This window comes from Drosophila santomea, chromosome 3L, assembly GCF_016746245.2.
Source record: "Drosophila santomea strain STO CAGO 1482 chromosome 3L, Prin_Dsan_1.1, whole genome shotgun sequence".
Taxonomy (NCBI): Eukaryota; Metazoa; Arthropoda; class Insecta; order Diptera; family Drosophilidae; genus Drosophila; species Drosophila santomea.
This window is the reverse complement of record NC_053018.2, coordinates 6,311,063-6,333,107: the sequence shown is the minus strand read 5'-3', so window position 1 is coordinate 6,333,107 and position 22,045 is coordinate 6,311,063. Positions and strand designations below refer to the sequence as shown.

Below are 22,045 nucleotides of genomic sequence, written 5' to 3'. Positions count from 1 at the left end.
TTACATTACAACACCCTTTTTAAATTCTTTGTGCCCCCTTTAATCCTTCTCAATTACAACAGTGAACATTCCATCTCCGCCAGCATTTTCATTCCCATTTAATCAGATTATCAAGCCATTCCGCGGCAATTCACCCAACCCCAAACAAAGAAAGCGACTTTAAAAGGCCGCTGACATGGGTTCGATTGGCTAACTGACAGGTGGATGTGTTTTTGCAAGTGAATTGCACTACCCAAAAGCTAATTAAGAAAGAAATTCAATTAAGCGAAGCAAAGGAAACGGAATAACAAAATGCTCAGCTACCACAACAACGAGAACATAGGTGAACAAAGAGCTAACCCAAAAGAAATGCTAACAAAAACATATTCAAATCGCGCGAAACTATCGAGTTGACTCACCCAGATTCTCCATGCTCTGCGAGAGCAGGGCTTCGAAAGTGTGCAGACTGTAGGATTCGGCATCCATGCCCTTGGCCAGTGTGTTCCGCAGATGCATCTCGTACTCGAGGAGCAGCCGCGAAGTGGGCGAGCCCGGTGTGGGTGTCACATTGGGTGCCTGCTGATGATGGTGCTGATGGCGCGAGGATCGCTGCGGCGGTCCCTGCTGCTGCTGCTGCTGGGAATGCTGACCCGATGATTGCTGCTGGCCGTAGGATTGATCCTGATCCGAGTTGCCATTGCTGGAGCTCGGTGTGGTCGCATAGCACTGGTTGTCGAACATAACATTGTCCGAGGGCGGCGAACCCTCGATGCAGCTACGCTCCCGTTCCAGTTCCAAGTACAGATTACGTGGCGTATAACCGCGTCCAATTTCATGCGAGGATCTGGATGGGCAGCAATAACAACATTGTTAGGCAATCGAAATGCAAACATACTAAGTACAAGTACACCCACCTCGAGCCGGAGAAGCGCGACGACTGACTGCTGGCACGGCCCATCGTGTTGTTGTTCATGATGTGGTGGCCACCGCCACCGCCGCCCATTCCCATTGCCATTCCATGCTGGTGCATGTGCGGCGGGTGGCCCAATGTCTGGGCCGCATTCGCATTGTAGTAGTTATAGCGACGACGCCCCATCTCCGGCGAGGTCACCGGCGACTCGGTGCTGGGCATCGGCTTCAGCATGCGCTTCAGCGTGCTGGTGTCCACGTTCATGTCCTCGGTGCTCTTGGTCTTCCGCCGGGTGTTGTTGTTGATTACATTATGCTGGTGCATGTCGTGCGAGTGCGCGTCGCGTGTCTGTGGGCGGAGAGTGGGTGTGGCAGGTGGTTAGTGGGTGGCAGTGCTTGTTTGCTGTACACAGCAAAGAAAAGGTGGCCTAAAAGCAGGTGCTAGTGCCTTAAATTGTCTGTGATTCTTTCTTAGATTACCTGATTTCATTCTATGCTTGAGTATTGAGTAGGACTTTAAACTATTGAATGCCTTTAATAGACAAGTTCCCTAGCTTTGGTATATAAGTATGAAAATACTGCAAGTTCTAGACTCCTATTTCTGTTCAGTGTTTCGAATTAAACAACAAACTAACCATATCATCGCCAAAGTCCTTGTTGCGAGTGCCGGTGCCCTTGGAGGAGGAGGTGCATGTGCCCACGCTCTGGTGCAGTCCGCCGCCGGCCTGTGTGCCCTCGCTCTTGGATAGATCCATGTCCATTTGGCACGCGGCCGGATCATCGTTGCCCACCTGTGAGCCCACATGATTCTGGCCACACATATCGGAGCCAACGTTGCCCACGCCGGTCACTATGACGCCCGGAGTGTTGGTATTCACACCGGTATTGGCCACATCCTGTCTATCCTGCTGACCGCCCTTCATCTGACGCGGCAATGTATCTAATGGTTGGATGGAAATTCCAATTTAGATGGGTTTTGTTTTGCATAGCTAGTGATTCGAGGGATTGGACTCACCTGCGCCCTGGTTGGGGCCAGGACCACCGCTGGCGACGTTGTCATACAGCGAGGTGCTGCTAACCGCACTGATCACTTTTCCGGAGCCAACCTGCTGCTGGCCGTCGACGTCGGTGATTCGGTGCGAACCAACGTTACGCGGCAAAGTGGATGAACCTGCAATGAGGATGGCGGTGAGTTTTGATGGTGGTGGTGGGGATGCGGTGGTTCTTGTCGCCTAGTCGCTAAAGCACTGAGTAGTACGCAAATGTAGCTTCGGGTGTCGACAAAATCATAATGGAATCAAGAATCAAATCAAATCAAGAAACGGGCGGCTAACTCTCGCTTCTGGCGAGGATTCTCATCCGGGGGCTATCAACTCGCTCTTTGTCTTTATCTTGTGTTTTTATCTCGGGATCTTATGGAGTAGTAATCTCACCTCTAACACGGGGATCGGTTCGCAGGCGCGCATACTGCTCGGCGGACATGCAGGTGCACTGGGGCTCCTGGCGGACGCGCGACGGCGACGCCGGAGTGCTGAGTGGCTTTCGCTTGGCCTTCACCTTGCCCTTGCCGGGGGGATCCAATTTCAGCGAGTACGACGACGAGGCCTTTCGTGAAAATTTGAAAGAAGGCGACTGTAAAACGTCGCACTATCATTAGGTTAGTTGATTGGGATTACAAGGTTCTGTGTGTGCGGTTTCTCCTCATTCTCAATGTATTCTCTGTCTTCTCTCTTCTCTTTTTCTAACTAATCGTTTAACTCCCAGTTAGAATATAGATATATCATCTGGGGTTCAACTCTCTGCGGAGATCTGTGGCACGAGTCAAGGAACTCGGCGAAATCTAGGCGTGTCTGTGTGTTTTCATTTAGTAACGAAAGGATAGTGTTCTGAAGTATCTTAGAGAACAACTTCTACGAATAGCAATTAGTAGAGGGTGCAGATAGAAGAGTTTCAAGCTTGACTTTGGGTGCTGAAAGCCTGGATCTACTTGCGTACAACAGTATAACTAGATAGTGAAAGCAGTTTTCGATAGAAGAAGTTAGTTTAGTTGAGTGGCTGGTTCTTGAAATTGAAAGCAGTTTGGCCTTTAGGTATCTTCTCCTAATCTATTTTGGCGCTTGGCGCAGTTTGGTAACTGATTACTTGCTAGTTGCAGTTTGGAAACTGATAACTTGGTAGTTGCAGTTTGGTAACTGATAACTTGGTAGTTGCAGTTTGGTAACTGATAACTGGATAGTTGCAGTTTGGCAACTGATAACTGGATAGTTGCAGTTTTGTAACTAATAACTAGATAGTTGCAGTTTAACTTGGTAGCTGCAGTTTTGTAACTAATAACTAGATAGTTGCATTAAGCGATATAGCTTGGTGTCATCTGAACATTTACTTAGCCTAACGTTAACATTTCTTTTGATTATACAACTTTGATTGGGGTTAACTTGAACAATTTATTGTAAGCATGTGCGTTTGCTTGAATATAACTTATTTTCGTTTCGACTGTATTCGATTTGGTTTCAGAAACCTCCATGGAAGCCGCCTTCGAGGCTATAAATGATGCTCCAAGAATATATATAAGTATATACTATATCTTCAACTACTGCTGGTTCCTAACTATCAAATCTAGCTGTCACTGGAGTGATGCTGATTTGGATTTTTGAAAATTGCTTCGATTCGTAAACCGCCCACTTGCATGGGATCTTGGATTGGGGGAGGATGGATCAGGATTCTCGGGATTGGGGGGGGATCGGATTAGGGCTCGTCGGAAACGGATTGTAGGGGATAGGTAACGGTATTGTAGTAGAGGATACGTGCGATTGTTTTAAAGCGTTTTGCGTTTTTCTTTTGCATTTTCATTTGTACGATTCCACAGTTATTTACATTGTTTATCGATCATCATTGCGTTCGAATTTTCAATATTTAATTTACAGACATTTTTCAAACATTTGCATTCCAGTTATTATCGGAAATTTAGTTTTGGGTTTTTTCAGTTTTTTTTTGGTTTTGTGGCACACGTAAAATGCAAACGAATCGATTTGAAAATATATTCATACATAATTATATATTTAGAGAGTAGTTAAATAAAATGATTGTTAGATAATTAAAGCATTTCGAAGTAGGGGAAACGAGGGTTTCATATATAGAATAGATTTCATATAGAATCGAGGTGTACATTCAGAATGTTTTTATTTGGGGGCATTTTTTTTTTTGAGGTATTGTTATTGTAGTTGAGTTGTTGTTGAGTTTTGTTTGTTGTTTGTTGGAGTTGAGTGTTTATCATTCATAAATTTCGAAAGAAACATCCGTCGTTTTTTTTTTTGCATTTTGGTATCGTTAGTTTTTGAAAATGTTTCGAATTGAAGTACGAAATGAAATGCATTAAAAATGAAATATTTCGAAGGATTTATAGTTTTTGAGGTTTGGCGTGTTTCGACAATGATTTCGAAAAATGATTAGAAGAGAGAAAAAGAAATGAAAGAATATATAATATAAATACATTTAACAAATTTTAGTGTGTGTGTGTATGTGTGTGTGTATGTGGCGTGTGTCTGTCTGCGTTCAGTGTTATCGGATAGTTTTCGTTGTTCATCTTTGCACTTGGATGAATCACATTTACAAATGAGTCCTAGGACCGGGAACTTCAGGTGAGAATTCTGAACACTGATAGTGAAAACGAGAGTGGGTGGAAAACTGAGGGCTGGTGGATGGTGGTGGTGTTGGTGGTGTTGGCGTTAGTTGGGTGGCCTTGTGGGTGGGTGGACACATAGAGCAGAAAAGTTTACAACAATTACGACACTCAGTATGTGGTTGTTGTGGTGTGAAAAACACTTATGAAAGGATCTTACATACATGCCCGACATTGCGGATTGAACAGAGATATTCGTTTAAAGGGGTTTGTAAACTTTTACATGTATATTATTGTTATTAAAGTAATAATCTTTTTCGGCGATCAAACGACACTTAGGTGAAAGAAGAATTATTCAGTGGTGTGTGACTGTGTTGGATGTACACTGTACACAGTGGAAAAGAAATAGTATGAAGCGATACTAACGTATTTTTTTACAATGTAAGACACCTGCAACAAATGATGCGCAAAGTAAGAAAAGAAAACGAAACAATTATTAGACTTGGCTAGTCCAGATAGTTTATGTCTGACTACATTATACTAGAATCTATATATTAATAGGCGTATGATAAGTGTGTTCATCGATGAGTTCTAGTTTCAGTTTGAAATGTATTTGATCAGATGATAGCTTCATGAGTGAGTAGGTCAGAAATTAAGTACCACAGGGGGGTAAAGTGTAGCTGAACTTATTATCAGTTTTTGACTAGCTTACTCTAGGGAATTTATACAATTTATATGTAAAGTCCATAATGAATGATGGGTTATATACATTTTTGGAGTTTTGAAATTCTTCTAGGATCGGGGGCTTTTGAAGCGGACAGAAATTTCTCTTTGCTTTTAATATTTTTTATCGTATTTTTCTCAATTTCTGACTACGTTGATATGTTTTTTTTCAGGTACATGTCTCTGTATGCGTGTTGTGTGTTCATGTGTGTGAGCGTGTCTATATAAATACTACGATTATACTTTACTTGGCCAAATTTCTCAATGAGCATAAACTAGAAAACGAAAAACGCAAAACTTTCACATACAACTCAATACAAAATTTGGGAATGTAACGAAAAACTTGTCTTAAATTTTCAGTGAGCCAAAATTTTTCAAATCGTCAGGGTTTTCAACTAATTAGCGAGTACAAGGACGAGTTATGTAAAAGTGAGTATTTTTGAGAGTTTTAGGTATGCAGGGGTATTCACTGTGACGGTGATAGTAACTGTGTTTATGCAAAGTCGATTTTACTAATATTGTTAAGGATTTTAAAGGTTACGTTTAGAAACCTTTTATTTAGATTTTTATTCAAAAGTCGCTAGACTTAAATAGTCATATTTCTAAAATTCTTTTTCAAAAATGTTGAATAAAATTTAAACTGTCAAAAGTAAAAGACATTTGTAATCATTTGGATGTTATAGACATTCCATGGTCAATTGGAAATTTGCAAATGAATTATTTCGTGATTGGCATAAACGCAGTTCGTGACTGTGACTATGACAGTGACCGTGACTCTGCGGTGATAGTGAGCGAATGAAGAGCTTAATTATGATTTCATCTTCAGATTGTTCGAGTGTTTGCGGCACTGAACCTTGAGATTGATGGTGGATATTTAGAGTACATAGCAGCTAGAGAGATGGGTTTTATATGCAAAGCAAACATCAACTGTCTCGTAACCATCATAATCATTATTCTCATTATTATCGTCGTCAGCGGCAGCATCAACATCAACGTCATAATCATAATCATAATCGTTATCATTTTAATCGTCACCATCTTGGTCGCCACCTTGGTTCTCTTAGTGTTTTTTCTAGTGTTAGTCTCTGTGTGTGAGTGAGTGAGTGTCATGAGTGTTTTGTGGGTGGTTGGTTCGGTTTTTTGGCTTGGTTCTGGTGGGTCTGGTGGGTCTGGTGGTACTGGTGGTTCTGGTGGTACTGGTGGTTCTGGTAGTTCTGGTGGTATTGGTGGTTCTGGTGGCTCTGGTGGTTCTGGTTTTGGCAGTGGTTCGGGGTTGGTGGCTCAGCTGAGTGCTCCAGCTGGCGGGCATGATTACAGCTCGCCGCCCGAACTCTGTTAGTGTTGCTGTTTTAGTTGTGGGGGTGGCTGAGGTTTATTTTTTCGGTATCGGTATATCGGTTGAGGTTGGTTTTGAATTAATTTTCATATGCAGATATATATAACATTTTTTTTTTTTTGGTTTTTCTTTGGCTGTTTTTGTTTTTCAAATATATAGATTTTTTTTTTTGGGGTTTTTGGCATGGTTGTTGTTGTCGTCGCTATGCGAAAATGTTTGCTTTGCCAGACCGTAAGAGAATACTTACACAGCACTCGCGGAATTGCTTGGCATCGATGGGCGAGGTGAAGTTGAGGCCCCAGGTGTCGTTGGTCATGGGATCCTTCCAGTAAACGAAGCACTCCGATGCCTGGCCAATGCGTGTACCTACAAAGTGTGGGAGGGTGGTATTTGGATTGGGAATGTTGCAATAAGTTAATCAAGCAATGTGCACTCACCTGGCTGCACAAGTCTCACGTCGAGTATCTTGTCCACCTGACTGTTGTACGCGGTGATGTGAAAGATGCACTCGGGCGAGTCCTGAATGCAGGTGATGTTCACAGGAACCAAATCCTCGGACACTTGTTGCCATTTGACGGTGCCGGCTCCGCTGGCTGACACATGGAAGACCTCTGCCCACAACCTGAACGAACTATTGTTGGTTAATTAAGTTTTCAGCAATGGTTTGGTAGTTGTTAGTTGGTTTTTTGAGGTGGGTCGTTTCGAGATTCGATTCCGGATTCGAATTTGGTTTTAGTTTTGGTGCACAATTGTTACATTTTTGGTTTTCGGGTTTGGAGAGGAGAATATTGGTAAAAACAAACAAAGGAACACATTTTGTTGTTGTTATAGTTGTAGTTGTAGTTGTAGTTGCAGTCGGAGGTAGGAAGGAAAAGTTGAAGCAGGATACATTTGTAGTTGTTGTGGTGGTTTGGAGGTTTGGCCGCATCAATTTGTTTTGTGTTTTTTTTTTTGTGGTTTGAGTTGTATATTTGTTTTGATTTTGTCGTAAGTTGGTAAATTGTATTGAGTTATTTTTTTTTTTTTTTTTGGTGAAAGAAAGAAAAACCAGAAGAAGAAACAATTAGTTGGTTTGAAACAAGCTATCGAAAGAGCGAATTCAATTGTGGTTCAGTTGTTGGTAGTGGCGTTGGTTGTTTGGAGCCCTCGTTTTCGGCAGTCAGTTAACATATAAACAAAGTCGGGCTATAATCGTGGAACTGTTCCGATAGCTAGGACCATAACCCACCTCAATAGATGGCCATCGCGACGACGGGAACTTTGCCAGGGTGAATCCTCATAGCGATAGGCCTTGCGCATCAGCGGGGCACAGGAGCAGCTCAGTTTGTTACCCATGGCGCAGTTGGCGCAGCTTGCCGCAGATCCTGCAAAATGTTTATGGGTTTTGTATTAGTTTCTGGTGGGGATTGGGCTGGGACCATGTGCTCACCTTTACCAGAGGCACCCCGATGTCACCACATGCCGCTCACGTCCGCCTGCGAGAGCGCCTGTCCGCGATTCAGCGACTGTGAGCGCTGGTTGTGCCGATGGTTGTGGTAGCGACTCGATCGCTGAAAGAGATTGAAAGATATAAATGAATAAAAAAATTAATCGAAAAGGTTCTTCAACTGCAATCTATATACTGTTAGAAATATATAGTACTAAAACGTAAGTATCTCCAGATACAATTTCAAACTATGCTCTACACTCTTTTGAATTTTATATAGCCCTAAGGCGAGCGATATAAACGCAGTGGGACGTTAAAGAAGTGTGTTAAATAACATCTTTAAGCTGCAATAAACTTGAGAAAGACTCGAAATATCTGCAACGGAGGCCGCACAACAAGTTTCAGGTCTCTGGCTGCTCGATTCAGTGAGATTAAACTGTTGAAGCAACCCACGCCGCAGTTTATTATCATCAAGTCAGCCAAAGAGGTGCGAACGCTGGTGCAGCAATATTTCCCCCTTCAGTTGCCACAAAAGTTGTGTAGGTGTCAAAAACAAAAGCGATGCATAACCCAAGCCAAAACGATGAAAAGCGGAAAATGTGCTTTGAAGTTTTTCACGTTTGATTTTCTTGGACACCTCGGCCGCATACAAATTGCACTCCCCCAGCGGACGCAAAATCGGAGGTGAGTTGGAGCAAAATTTATTTTTATGTGGATTAGATTTTATAAATATTCCCCAGACTGGCCCATATGTCGACCAGACTTCTTGTTCACTGGCACCGAAGCACATGATAGCGATATATATTTTAGGTGATTTAGTACGATTATATAGCTATTTTTGTTTACATCGATTTGAACCAGAGGGCGAGACACACGGACACCTGTTTGTTGTTACTTATGAATCGGTTTTGGCCATTCAGTTGCCGGCTTCGAAGCGATTCGAATTGCGGTTTACGGATCGGGGCTGACGAGCTCTTGAAAAGGCCCAAAACAACATCACAAATGCACGCCGCAAACTCAACTGACTGACTGGCTGACTGGCTGACTTACTCGCAAGAAAATCGAAATCAAAACGAATTTTCATCTCTTTTTTCCGATCTCTTGGCGTCTCAAGAGCGCCACATACCGCCCACATACACATCTGTTTGTATCCAAGCTCTCCGGCCGCTCGAGAGATGAGATCTTTGAGAGATCAGATATGGTCGAGCAACATGTGCACATGCGATCACCAAGTGGACCACCATGCGACAATGGGCATGGGAACGTGAACGGGAATCCGGAGTGGTCATGGGAATACAAATGAAAATGAAAATGAAAATGAAAAGAGGAAAATGGGAAAACACTCGGAAAATGGAACTGTCTGCGCGGTTAGGCTCTCAGTTCGCGTGCTTGCCGCACGTGTTGTTGTCTAATTTATTTTTAAATCAATCAACTCTCACCACTCTGCGCCCTCATTAAACTTGCAATTGGGATCGTCGGTCTGACACACTTTGATGCGATGAGCGACATATCGAAAGGGATCATCAAGTGGTTGATAAAATGGGGGTCTATTTTATGTAGTCTTAAGAGTTGAAAAAATAAATCAGCAATTATATATTACTTTGTAAAGTTATGCATATTTTGGTTTATAAATCAGAACCTATCACAAAAACTAAGCCCGAATGTTAAATTTACTACAATAACTCATTAATAAAACCCACTTTATGAGTAAGACTAATAGGTCTGAGCATATCATTTGGTGCCTTGGAAATTTATGAATGTGTTATTAGTTTGTTTGCTTTGCTTTTTATAAATAATACACACCTCCACATGGCCCCAACCATCGGCGTTCATTTTGGCGGCTGCCTCGACACTTTCCTTGGCGCCCATTGTTTTGTTTTCGTTTTAGGATCGCGTTCAGTTTGGTTGATGTTTTCCTAGGGCAAATCGTATTGCCACACGCTCGGTCTCCGCTTCTTTTTAGCGTCCCTACCCGCTGATGGCTCTTGCAGGACTCCGAATTCAGAATTCAGAATTCAGGACTCTGGGCAGCTGTCAGATGTTATTTATTTTGGGCCCCAGCGGAGGAACAGGAGCGTCTGCGTTGTGAGGGCCGCAAGACTCGTGGGCCTGGAGACTCGGTTCAATGTATAAATATTGAGCGGATTGACGTTGACGTCGCTCCTGCTGTCGCGAACACACACACTGGCACACACACACGCTGTGTGTTTCACTCTCTCTCGTTTTCCGTTTAGTTTTTGTGCTTGCTGAGAGAGGGATGCTGGGTCCGTTGAAAGGCGGCTTTCAATCGACTTTCGTCGGGTTGAACGTGCTGCTGACGTTGAAAGCAGTTAAATAATAGAACAGGAGCACGTCCTGCCCGTCCGTATGTGTGAGTGCGTTGTGTGTGCGTGTGTGTGGTATATCCTGCTGGTATGTCCTGGCCTATATGGCGTATACGTATGTCGAGTGTATTATTTATGCAGCAGAATGTTCTTTGCTGATGCTGATGCTTTTGGCTCCTTCTCTGGAGAGTTTTACTCCTTTGTTTGTCCTTTATTTTTGCTCTGCGTTTTCCTTTAGTCAGTTTTTCACTTGGTGCTTATTAACGGTGCGTATGATTAACTTTTTGTATATCTTAGTTGATTTTATCTTTTGTTGTTAAGGGTTTCCCCTTGCTTTAGTGCCTGCGTTTAGGATTCAGTTTAAAATTTAGTTGCAGATTTGTTGTTTTAGCCTGGGGCCTGTGATTTGGCAACGCCTTTTGCGGCCCACCGAAAAATAGTTCGTTTTTGGCCTGCGTTTTTCGTATGTTATCGAAACCAATTTCTTTAATTATTAAATGATCACTTTTCACTTTATTTTTAGGAATTTTCGGTGCGTCTGAGTGGGATTTTCGGCTGGAAATAAGGAGTTATTCCGTTTTTCGCCACGAAATCGAGCAGGATGAAGGCGCTGGGTATTTTCGTGTAGCCAAAATACCTACAAAACTTGACGAAGCCCAAACGAAATGTTTTCACTTGACGAAACGGGAGAGCATAGCAGAGCAGTGGCGAGAAGAGAAAGTAGGCAAGAGCGGAGAAAGAGAGCAAAGTAGAGCAGGAGATGAGCGTCGAATTACAGCGACAGCCGAAAATTGCTGCCCCTCCTCCTCCTCCTCCACTCCTCCGCTGCTCTTCCTTCTCCCACAGGCTTATATTTTAATTTCGATTTCTTTCTTGGTTTTCCGTCGTTATCCTTTATTTTGTATGCCCTCAGCCTCCGCTTCTTCTTCTTCTTCGCCTGCCTCTGCTCCTGCTTCTCTTCTTGTGAGATTGTGTATGTGTGTGTGTGTGTGGGCTTAGCTTAGAGGTATGTGCAGTGGCTTCAACACCCCCCCCTTCACTCCTCTCTTTTCGCTGCGTGTGTGCCTCAAAAAAGTTGCATAAATCACCACACCTTAATTTACTTAAATGTCTTTTCTTGTTGCGAAATGTTTGTTACTTGAATTTTACGTGATTAATTCATTTTCGTCTGCCTCGTGGGCGTTTTTTCCACTGGGGCTGAAAAGTATGCTACACTTTTTCCGCTTTTTCAATTGACGGTTTCTCTGGGTTTTCGTTATTATTTTAGCTTGGTTATTTACTTAGTTATTTACTATTTTTTTATGGTTCTAGTTAAAAGCTTTATTTTGTTTAGATTAGTATTCTTTGGAAGCAAGAAAAAAGCGACAAAACACAACCGTCGACGTCGACTTCGAAATTCGTTTTGAGTCGCTCAAATGCAGAGGGATGCTGCGACGCCGACTGCGCAGTCGACCGCGGCGTCGCTGCAACTGTTGGAATGTGTGCCACACACACACACACTCTCGCTATTTTCTTGTTGTTTTTTGTTTTTTTGTTTTTGGGGTGGCTCTGCTCTTGTTGTTTTTGGCCTTTCGTTACATGTGCTGGCTGTGTGCGAAAGTTTTAATGTCTCCCCAATGCACATGTGTGTGTGTGAGTGTGTGTGTGTGACTCGGTGGTACGTGTGTGTTAATGTAATATTAATGTTATAATTTGCTAGGCGGAAAGGACAACGAACGTGCCGAGTTAGCGACATCAATAATGCAGCCAACAAAAACATAATGAATAAAGGACGGTGAATTTAAAGGGGGTTTGGTGATAGGTTTGATTTAATGGTGTAGGGGGGTTGGTGGTGCCTTTTCATTTTGCCATCATGCCAATCAAGTGAGATTTTCCCGATTAAAGGATCAAGCCCAGCTCGCCTCTATTTTCCAACACTGGCCCACCAGGCAAAAGTTCTTGAACAGCACGTTTCCCGACAAAGTAAAAGTGAAAAGCAACATCAAAATTAATAAGTAGAAAGGATGCTGACGCCGGCGCCGCTGTCACCGTCGGCAGTGGCAGCGGCCGCAGCTGAGGCAGAGGCGAAACATAAGAGAGGCAAAGACCCAATGCCCCTGCGCCAATTCAATATTTAACGAAGCTTTCGTTGAGTTAAGACAGCGACCAGCTGCAGCTTCTCTAACGGTAATTACTCGCTCTAGCCGCATGCACTTTATAGTTTTAAAAGGTTTAACTAATGTTTCAGCGAGAATATAGTTAAAAATTCATTTTATTTCCCAAGAAATGATTAAATAGCATATTCAGAAATAGGCGTGGCATAAAAGCTCGCACCGCCCACTCATATCGGTTAAAAACCGTTATCTCTGGCTTGCTTTCATCAGAAAACTGCATTTTGCAGCTGACGTCGGCAGAGGCAGCAGCAGCGCTCCAGAAGTACGTCACAAAGTCTTAAACAAAAATTTCAGAATCAACAAAAAATAGCAGCTTAAGAGTTAACCAAAAATTAAAAAGATTATATTGTTGTCTTGGCTCACAAATGCAATAATTGGCCGTCTATATGTATGTGTGTACTTGGCTTTTGTTGTTGCGTAAGATTTTTAGGGCAACTAGAGGGTGTGGTTTAGAGTTGCCAAAAATTAAAGGGCATTAAAGACGAAAGGTTAACCCTCAGAAATGAATAATACTGTAACTGATAAAATAAAAAGACGAAATATAGTTTAATCAGCCTCTAAAACACCTTAAAAAATATTAATGATATCGGGGCTCCTTTTTGAGAGGGTGTGGTTGCTGCGCAGCTTCCGCTGCTCATCCTTATTTAGGTGGCGTGGCAACCCTAACATCTGTTTTCCGGCCAACCTGCAATCTCTTGCACCTTTTCATCTCGATTCATGTTTTTATGAATGAACGGCCACAAACATCAACAAGGCAAAAAGCTTTTTGCTGTCAGAAAAAAAAAATGAAAAACGATTGTACCAAAAGCTATTCTGTCTTAATCGTAACCTTATTATAGTTTATTACTCATCATATTTTATAAAATTTGTAATTACTTCAAAATCATTAAACTGTGGTCGTAAAGGAAAAAGTTTTCAGTAATTAGTACTGTGTTTTTATTGCGTACATAAATTGCTTGCAGATAAATAAATATAATTATTTATCTAACATCTCATTTATTTATTTATTGTTCAAAATAACGAATTAAACTAATATTAGGTACAATGCATTTCGTGATTAAAACCGCGAAATTCAAAAAAAAAGTATAAGAAAATACCACACAGTGAACTGGTTTCCTATCGCACATCGCCTATCGATAGCTCAGTGTTGGTAAACGCTACGACGCATCTATCGTTATCGGTCGCAGAGGAGTAGCGAATTTGCGGACTCGAGTTTGAAAATAAACAATTAAATAAATACAAGGAAATGCTGGAAACCGGTGGTGAGGCTGAGGTGCTGACCGGTTTCACCAGTGCGGATGTAGGCCCCGAGGCAAAGGGTAACTATATAGACACGCAGAAATTGCGGAATTCCCACTGCAACCTTACGACGTGCGAATGTTTCTTCCACAGAATACAATTTACTGCGCGCTGATGAGGAATATCGCAATGGCAATGTGGAGCACTCAATTTACTACCAGGTTAAGGCCCAGTTCCAGTCCACCGATCTGCGTTACCTTACCGAATCGGCGGAACTGGAGAATCAGCGTCCCACCACAGAGGAGCTGATCAAATCCGCCTCTAAACTGGAGAAACAGGACTACAAAAGGTTGTATATCTTAACTCTTATAAAACTCGTTAATAACATAATCCTTAGCAAAAAATTTCTGCAGAACATCATCAAGTATCTCCAGCGAATGGAGCAGGAGAAACCGCCAAAAAAGACAAGTAACGAAATACCGGAGTACCTGGACTTTCTGGAGGACGTGCAGGATCCTACTGAAGGTCTAACTCGCATCACAGATAAATGTAATAGTTTGCCCCAAGAGTGGTGTGTCGTCCAGCTCTGCAAGAGCTTCAATCCCGCCACCACCTACTCTGTTTTCAATGAGATAATTGCCAGCGATGGAGCAATATATCTCACTTTGCTCCGACACTGCAGAAGTCCCCAACTGGGACCGATTTGCCTGAGAATTTCCAGCGAAAATATGGTCAATCTCTATCGGGAGTACAGCACTCTGGTGGAAAGATTTAGGCGCGTGGTAACCGTGGATCCGCTTAACATGAAAGGTAAAGAGGCTAAGCAGAAGTATTGGGAGGAGCTGAATGCTTTTGACACATTTCTGCACGTAAGTTCTAACCATTATATCAACGTTTCTTATTATCATAAAGCTACGTCTTTCAGAAACTTATCGCTGACTTTCGGGACATTATATCTCCCTATTCCTTTCTGTTCTTTGGCAAGAGATATGACTGCACTGTTGTCCAAAAACAAACCAATACCACCTACACTCGTGTTGACGATTTCTGTCTAGTCAATCAATGGGGTTCCCACCAACGTGTTTTGCTTTCCCAAGCGGCTCTGCATGCCAATCGACTGAGCGCCGCAGATCTCAAACTAATCTGCTATGAACTGTCCAGCAACGAAAACGAGATCCAGTCGGCGTATGACTTGCTCAAGGGCTTGGCCAGTGACTGGACAGAAGTGGAGGAGCGCCAACCTCTGGCAAGCAGAAGATTTCCCATCATCCTGGTGGTCGATGAGGTAGTGCATTCGAACTTTTATACCATACTTGATTTTACTTATATTATTTGTGTTGTTTAGCGACTAGACCACCTCCATTGGGAACAACTAGTCACCGTCCAGGAATTCTCCCGCGTCAAATCACTGCACTGCCTATGGCGCTTGTTCCAGAACCACAAATCAAACATAAAGCATGGCTACTACACAACAAATATTAAACGTGGCATGTGTGTAATAAACCCAGATGCGGATTTGGTCAACTCCGGCCGCAGACTACGCAGCTTCTTTGAGTACTGGCTTTCCCAGTGGCAGCATCTTTTTGAAACCGTGCCCAACGAGGAGGTGATAGTGAAACAGGCCCTCCAAGCGGATTGCTTTGTGTAAGACATGATTGCAAGGTAACAATGACATTCTAATGCTTATGGCTTTCATTTTAGTTACGCAGGTCACGGTTCTGGGCTGCAGTACGTCAACGGTCGCATAATTTGCCGGTCTCGGGTTCGCAGCGTGGTTTTTCTATTTGGTTGCGACTCTACACGCATGTTGGGCACGGGCCTGTACAGCGCATTATATGGAGCTCATGATTATTACCACGGCGCTCTCTGTCCTTCGGTGGTGGGCACTCTCATGCCCGCCTTGGATGGCAATATGGATACAGTTTCGGTGACAATACTGAGTCTTTGGTTGGCCCCCGGAGATAACAAAGTGATGCCATGGACACATATTGATCGCGTGTCCTGGCTTAAAAATGGCATTATAAAAGGTTAGTCCTTACTTTGATATTATACTTAACTGACTTATTAAAGATTTTCTCAGTATTCACGTTGATGCCTTTGACTGCTACTAATAACCCTTATTTTCCTTTTATTTTAGGAAAAGAGGAAACCACGCCCACGATGGACGAACAACCCAACTACCACCTCGGAAGTCTTTGCTCGATCTTATCTCTGGTACAGCAAGGAAAAGTGGAACCGAATATCTACAACTGCTGCATTTACGTGTGCCGCGGACTACCCGCATGGAATTTGGCCGTGGAAAAGTTGCCTTTATAGTTAATTTCGTTGTGGAGTCGATCTCCCTAAGCAATGTTTAGCATGTACAATAATATGATTTAATTGAACTACTTCATTCAAGTGGAAAGTGGTGCTCAAAAGATTGCATTAATAGTAAATTGTAACACTCAGAATGGTAAGAATAAACTAAACAATTATAAATTAAAAACAAATTCCGCAGGCACTTACCTTTTCTTAGTTTATTTGGAAGAATTAGTGATGTTTCCTTATGGATTTAGCACTTGAACTGAAGTGTCCTTGATATCGGTTTAGTTTTTAGTTTAAGTAGGAGTTTTAAACATGTTTAGACTTTGTACATTGTGTTGTTGGAACTTTAAACCGTTTGAGAATTATTTAGATTAATTGATTTGGGTTAGAGTTTTCATTTTCCTTAGTTGGAATCATGCCAGTTACAGAGTACAGATATATTCTTACATTTGCCTGTGCAAGAATAGGGAGTGAAAAACATTAATTCGAGTACAAATCGCAATGTGGGTGAGGTAAAGTAAAAAAGGGAAAGTGAAAGTGTGGTGCAAACGACAGTCAGAGAGATAAATATTGAATGGAAAACATTGAGAATTTATAAAAATGCAATATAATTGAAATGCGAGTAAGGGATTATGCTAAACCCTAGTCCACGGGTCGAATGTGCAATAATGCCTGAATGGCCAGAAACGCCCATCTATTTATTTACTCGCACTCACACTCACACTCACATTCACACTGGCACTCGCATTCGCTTGTCGCCCAGTTTGCTCTCCAAAAACGCGACTCATCTCACCTCGTTCCCGTTCCCGTCCTCGTCCTCGGGTTGCCCTTTTGGCCAGAGCTTTTCCCCCAAACGAACCTGCGGCGACCTCCAACCGACCAGCATCGCATCTACTTGACCTACTAACGCCTGTCGCATTATGACACACATTCGTTAATTAGGCCCAGCCCAATAACTTCTTTGCTTCCCAGTCATCATCATCATCCCATCATCGAGGCGTACGCGGCGTATGCGTAATATGTACTCGTGTGTATGTGTGTTTTTGTTATGGCCTCGATTTGCATGGCATAAAAATGGCAAAAATGGCACGCGGTGCAGACACACCTTGGCGCGTCCCTATTTTTATGATTTACCAATCGCTAGCTGGGTTGGGCGGCCAGTGTCCTTCGTCCTTCGCAGCGAAGTCTCAATGCCGTGCCCATGCAGCGAGTTAAATCAAATTAGCACCCGTAGGGCCAGCAAATCCTAGGTGCATGCCATGCCACACCCCCAAAACACACACACACACACACTCAGCACACACACGTACGCGAGAATCGGGAAATGGAGAAATGGGGACAGGGAACAAGGAACAAGGACTTGGAACATGACAGGAGACAGCGTCAGAAGGAGGATATTACATAACAGGCGCTCCCCATGTAAATCTGGTTGTAAATTCCCAGTGTATGTGTGTGTGTGTGTGTGCTTGTGCTTGTGTGCCTCTGGGTGTGTTGGTCTTGTTGTGCTCAAGTGTGTGTGTGTGTGTACGAGTGTGCGGTTTGGCCCAAATGAATATGCGATGACGTTGACGCTGCCATTGTTATTGTTATTGTTTTTGCCAGCGGATGCTGATGCTTTATTATTATTTGCCCAGTTAGAAAAGGTAATTTACTCATTTTCTCTTAACCTTGAACTCTTAGTTTTCGCCAGCATTTTTTGTTTCCATATTTGTATATCTTATGCGTTGAAAAACTTTTCTTTTTATGCAAAAAAAATGAATTGTACAAACGTTTTGCGTTTATTTTTGTGTAATTTTAATTTTTTTAATGTAATTTTTTGGTTTTGGGATTTGTTGGTTTTGTTTTTTTTGAAAATTTGTTGCTGAAACGCTTTGTTAACTTTGTTGAAATTCTTTTAGTTGTCTAAGTTATTGTTTTTGGTTAAGTTTTGATGATTTGACTGGAGTGTTCTTTTTATTTTGGGTTTTTCATATTTTTCTGTGTTAAAATGTTGTAAATGTAAATTCCGCCGCGTTGCACACAACAATTCTCTGGCAGAGATCAACTGAGACTGAGCTCGACACTGGCCTTAGTTGCATCCTTTTGGGTATCCTGCTCCTGCTTCCTTGGCGAAGGACAAAAATCGCGAGAGAGAGCGCGAGCCCGAACAAAATGTTGCAAACTAAACCACAACAAAAACAGCCAAAGGGCCAGGAGCCAAGAGGCAGAGTGGCACAAAGTGGCAGAGAGGCAAAGAGGCAAAATGAGAGAGAACAAAAAAGGCAGGACTTTCCCTTTCCCTTCTTCTCCTGGCCATGTCCTCGCCCAATCCATTTGTTGTTGCTGCTGCTCACTCTGTTTCACTTTCAGGGGGTGGTGGGTGGCGAGTGGGTCGGGTTTCAGGTTTCCAAGCTTACAGTGATTCTGCGTTTTCATGGTGATGCCTTTTCTAGCCGTTTGTTGTTGCCCCAAGGAAAGCTCCATTGTTGTCAGTGGCCACGTGACTCGCGACCAGGACTTTCTTATCAGCCCAGAGCTTTAAGTTTGCCCCCCAGGTTGCAAAAGCTCCGATTTCCAAAAGCAAACTAACGAATGCTCTTCTCTAACTAGCTTAGTTCGTTTACTTGTACTCTAGTGAAAAACCTTAGTAACTATGGTTCCTAGAAAGTAATATAAAAATAGAGAATAAACTTAGGATAGGATCGTTATGCCGGGTTGCGTCTCTACCCGCTAATATCTAAGTGTAGTAGCTAGTTTTGTTGTACGTGGGTTTGTTTGATTTGATGCGTGTTTTTTCTCTTTTCTTAGATTTCCATTTTGTACTTGTCAACGAAGTTTGTAACTTCCATGGTCCAAGGACTCCTACAACTTCCTAGGTGGCCTCCTCGCTCTTCTCTTGGGCTCCACTGCTGCTGCTGTTGTTGCTGTTGCTATTGCTGTTACTGTGGCTTTGGGTCTGCAAAAGGATGAGATGCTTAGTCCTTAGTTAGGCTGGGCAATCCTAGGTTAGCACTTACCTTATTTCTGTGCGGGCAGTCGGCGTGGAGATGGTCTTCTCCACGGCAGCGATGACAGCGCTTCGGCTGAGGACCCAAAGCGCATTCGGAGGCAATGTGGTTGGCGAATTCGCCGCAGTTATAGCAGCGCATGCGACGAGTCCTGCGATTTCTGTTGGTTGTTTGGTGGATAGGTGGGTGGTGAAAATTAGTCAAAGGATTTGGGTGCGAACTCACATTCGTGGCCTGTAGGTGCTGCCTTGACAGCTGCCGCCATGCCTGCTGGACACCCTGGTGGCCTCCAGACCGCGCGACGTGCGCTGGCACTCGAACTCCACCTCCTCCTGCTCGCCCAGGGATCGGAAACCGGACATCTGGATGACGCTCTAAAAGGGTGTTTATATAACATAATTTAATAATTACACAGATAATCCAACCGTTATCAAGGCAGCAACTAGGCTACAGGAACAAAAACTAATAACATTCTATTTAGCTGTGTTTTTTCTTAAGAACAAAGATTACCCACCTGATGGACGAACACCTCCTGGCCGCCGTCGTTGGGGGTAAGGAAGCCCCATCCCTTGGCCACATTGAACCACTTGCATTTGCCCACTCGCACACAGCCGCATTCCTCGGCGGGACTCGCAGGATTTACAGGATTCGCTGGAGGGAAGAGAGAAGGAAACATGAGTGCGGAGTCCAATTCGTTATCCTGTCTGGGAATGCCTCTCCTCAAGGTTTTGTTATTCAAATGACCAAGCGGCGGTTAGGCAGCTGAACAACATTCAGCGTGTCCTTGCCCCATTTGCCGCGAGGCAAGTTCAACTTGGGTTAGGTTCTCCTGCCCCTGCCCTCTCACCACGACGATTCTTTAGCCCTCCACGTCCCCAGCCCAACTCCCATTTGAGAGCAGAAAACAGGTTTCGTTGTTATTATAAGAAATATTTTGGAAAGAACTGAACGAGCGGCGGAGCGGCGTATTCATTCCATTATCTAAGCAGGGGCTCATCTCACTCACACACACACTCACACTCGCACACACGCCCATCTATTTGAACTGGCTCATTCATTCATTCATAAATTGTTTTCACTGCGCTCGCTCCCATTTCGCTGGCAGCTTATCTATTTCTCGAAATGTGCCCTAGTATTCGGAGTACTCGAGTACTCGTAGTATCGCCTAGATGCCGCAATGCCTAAGTGCCTAGATGCCCAGATACTCGGAATGCATTCACATGCTTCTCTGGCTTATCTGAAAACGAAATTTTCATTTTCGGGGGTTGCTGTCATTTCTAGGTCGGCCTGTTCGAGCAATTTTCTTACTCATTTCCAGCGCGAACGTGAATGGACTTTTGAGATCTTGGAAATTTCGTTTGCGTCTGATAAGAAACCTAATTGAATGAAAATCTTTCAGTTTGGCCAAACCACCACCATTACACGATTATCCTTTTTGGCCAGCTTGGTTTCCCTTTTCTTTTCTTATAGGTAAGTCGCAAACTGGTTTCCCCATTCAATTCGCCTTGTAAATCGCGCAGATCTAACGCCTCAAATGCACTGAGGCGATGATAATCCTCAACTGGCCGTACTGTGTCCTTGATCAACGTGTGATGGTAAGTCGGTCAACGTTCGGGGGTTGATGACACCTCTAGCTCTGTATATAGAAACCCCCTCCCCCCAACCAAATTGCCAATAAAAAATCAAATCAACGAATGGCAAAAACACAACAGAAACCGTGAAAAACACACGCCAGCGAATAAAGAACTGCGCAGTATATAAAAACAAAAAAAAAAGGCAGACAAAAACAGAAACCAAATATTAGGGCGATCGCACAGCCAATCAGCAATCAGTTTGATAAGATTTCCTATTGAAATTTGTTGTCGCTTTTTTTGGAACACAAAACACGTTTGTTGTGGGTTGTGGTGGCAACGGGGAATGTGTGACGTTCATGCATTAGTTGGAAATTAGTTTCACTCTACTCCATATTCTAAACAAACCTGATGAAGTGGAACTCTGGCTGCTGGTCCTCCTGTCCAAGCCATTTTCCAACTGTATGTTTTCCATGCTGACTTCTTGTGTTTTTAAATTTTTGATTTTAAATTGGAATATACTTAAATTGTTTGATTTTTCGCTCGAAAATTCAATGTTGCTCAAAACTTCACTGCAAATGCATGGTTTTCCAGCCAACGCACAGACATGTGGCCAAAGATCCGTATCTGTAAATGTATCTGTATCTTTCACTGCCCGCACTCACACAGCTACAGCACTTTCTCGAATTTTTTTTGTTTTTGGTTTCACCGAAGGGGAAATTAGGAAAACGCTGCCGCTGCGCACGACGCACTTCGTCACACTGACTCCGCGTTGCGTTTGACTATTTCTAGGAAGGTCGCAGCAGGCCCGAAAAAAATATTTGGCTCAGTATCTTGAAAATAATATTCGTGTGTGTGTGTGTGTGTGTGTGTATTGGTGTTTGTGTTGGTGTGTCGGTGAGTGAGCGTGAAAATTGTCGAGCTGAGTTGAGTGAATTCGCCCCGTTTCGGTTTGAGTTGAGTTGAGTTCGGCACGTAAATGTATCTGACAGATACTCTATCTACATGACGATCGCGGGGAGAAGCATCGCAAAACGTGCAGAGAGAGCGCGCTGGAGTGAGAGCCAAATTTATCTATGCCGAGCCATAGACCATAGGCCCTAAATGCCGAGCACACTTTTGGATTCATACTCCGATTCGGATGTATCTGCATCTGTGTAGGGCACTCGAAAAGTGCGTGAGACCAGCGCACTTCAGGATACTTGAGAAGCTTAACTGTTATACAAACCACACTGAATAGGTTTCAATTAACGTTTTTTATGAGTATTTTTAATTAATTGAGCTATTAATTTTAGATCATGCTGTCTTTGTGCCTTAGGTAAACACGTACACTTTAAACTCAACAATACTTAAATTCAAATTGGAACTACCTTTGAAATAAAGCTGTAAATTGTGTAAAACTTTTAAACATTAAAAGAACTACTAATTTATGTAAAAATGTCTATTTTCTAAGAACAAATATTTGCAACTCCATT

The 22,045-nt window shown here is 43.0% G+C and overlaps 4 protein-coding genes across 11 annotated transcripts in view; 1 reads left to right on the top strand and 3 right to left on the bottom strand.

Annotated features, from left to right (window-relative positions):
• Positions 1-7,922, bottom strand: part of LOC120449874 — an 85,052-nt gene extending 77,130 nt beyond the window's left edge. For 3 of the 8 annotated variants that reach the window (XM_039632546.2, XM_039632538.2, XM_039632539.2), the window contains exons 1-9: positions 7,795-7,922; positions 7,004-7,197; positions 6,814-6,932; positions 4,934-4,957; positions 2,322-2,520; positions 1,904-2,059; positions 1,524-1,828; positions 894-1,237; positions 399-823 (exon numbers count right to left, since the gene is read on the bottom strand). In XM_039632546.2, coding sequence (XP_039488480.1) covers positions 399-823; positions 894-1,237; positions 1,524-1,828; positions 1,904-2,059; positions 2,322-2,520; positions 4,934-4,957; positions 6,814-6,932; positions 7,004-7,197; positions 7,795-7,901 — 1,873 coding nt within the window. In that variant the 5' untranslated portion in view covers positions 7,902-7,922. The remainder of the gene's footprint in view (positions 1-398; positions 824-893; positions 1,238-1,523; positions 1,829-1,903; positions 2,060-2,321; positions 2,521-4,933; positions 4,958-6,813; positions 6,933-7,003; positions 7,198-7,794) is intronic. The other 5 variants (XM_039632547.2, XM_039632548.2, XM_039632540.2 and 2 more) reach the window with 3 other exon arrangements.
• An 87-nt stretch (positions 7,923-8,009) lies between these two features.
• LOC120449879 lies at positions 8,010-10,873 on the bottom strand. The gene is made up of 2 exons (XM_039632553.2): positions 9,796-10,873; positions 8,010-8,116 (listed from the first exon to the last, which is right to left on the bottom strand). The coding sequence occupies exons 1-2, from the start codon at positions 9,859-9,861 to the stop codon at positions 8,018-8,020; spliced, it is 165 nt and encodes a 54-aa protein (XP_039488487.1). The 5' UTR covers positions 9,862-10,873; the 3' UTR covers positions 8,010-8,017.
• A 2,765-nt stretch (positions 10,874-13,638) lies between these two features.
• On the top strand, positions 13,639-16,197 carry LOC120449876. The gene is made up of 7 exons (XM_039632551.1): positions 13,639-13,788; positions 13,862-14,057; positions 14,106-14,577; positions 14,634-14,993; positions 15,054-15,352; positions 15,410-15,735; positions 15,846-16,197. The coding sequence occupies exons 1-7, from the start codon at positions 13,716-13,718 to the stop codon at positions 16,022-16,024; spliced, it is 1,905 nt and encodes a 634-aa protein (XP_039488485.1). The 5' UTR covers positions 13,639-13,715; the 3' UTR covers positions 16,025-16,197.
• Positions 16,198-18,610: 2,413 nt separating this feature from the next.
• On the bottom strand, positions 18,611-21,280 carry LOC120448804 (protein lin-28 homolog). The gene is made up of 5 exons (XM_039630995.1): positions 20,979-21,280; positions 19,514-19,650; positions 19,225-19,373; positions 19,009-19,159; positions 18,611-18,947 (listed from the first exon to the last, which is right to left on the bottom strand). The coding sequence occupies exons 1-5, from the start codon at positions 21,043-21,045 to the stop codon at positions 18,864-18,866; spliced, it is 588 nt and encodes a 195-aa protein (XP_039486929.1). The 5' UTR covers positions 21,046-21,280; the 3' UTR covers positions 18,611-18,863.
• Positions 21,281-22,045: the final 765 nt, after the last annotated feature.

What these genes read in the sequence shown, in the direction of transcription:
- LOC120449879 (XM_039632553.2), bottom strand. Translation starts at nt 9,861, where the DNA reads ATGGGCGCCAAGGAAAGTGTCGAGGCAGCCGCCAAAATGAACGCCGAT. An exon ending in ATGGTTGGGGCCATGTGGAG is followed by an intron (nt 8,117 to 9,795) that starts GTGTGTATTATT and finishes AATCTCTTTCAG; the next exon opens with CGATCGAGTCGCTACCACAA.
- LOC120448804 (XM_039630995.1), bottom strand. Translation starts at nt 21,045, where the DNA reads ATGGAAAACATACAGTTGGAAAATGGCTTGGACAGGAGGACCAGCAGC. An exon ending in AGGAGGTGTTCGTCCATCAG is followed by an intron (nt 19,374 to 19,513) that starts GTGGGTAATCTT and finishes ACACCCTTTTAG; the next exon opens with AGCGTCATCCAGATGTCCGG. An exon ending in ACTGCCCGCACAGAAATAAG is followed by an intron (nt 18,948 to 19,008) that starts GTAAGTGCTAAC and finishes ATCCTTTTGCAG; the next exon opens with ACCCAAAGCCACAGTAACAG.
- LOC120449876 (XM_039632551.1), top strand. Translation starts at nt 13,716, where the DNA reads ATGCTGGAAACCGGTGGTGAGGCTGAGGTGCTGACCGGTTTCACCAGT. An exon ending in TGTAGGCCCCGAGGCAAAGG is followed by an intron (nt 13,789 to 13,861) that starts GTAACTATATAG and finishes TTTCTTCCACAG; the next exon opens with AATACAATTTACTGCGCGCT. An exon ending in TAAAAATGGCATTATAAAAG is followed by an intron (nt 15,736 to 15,845) that starts GTTAGTCCTTAC and finishes CTTTTATTTTAG; the next exon opens with GAAAAGAGGAAACCACGCCC.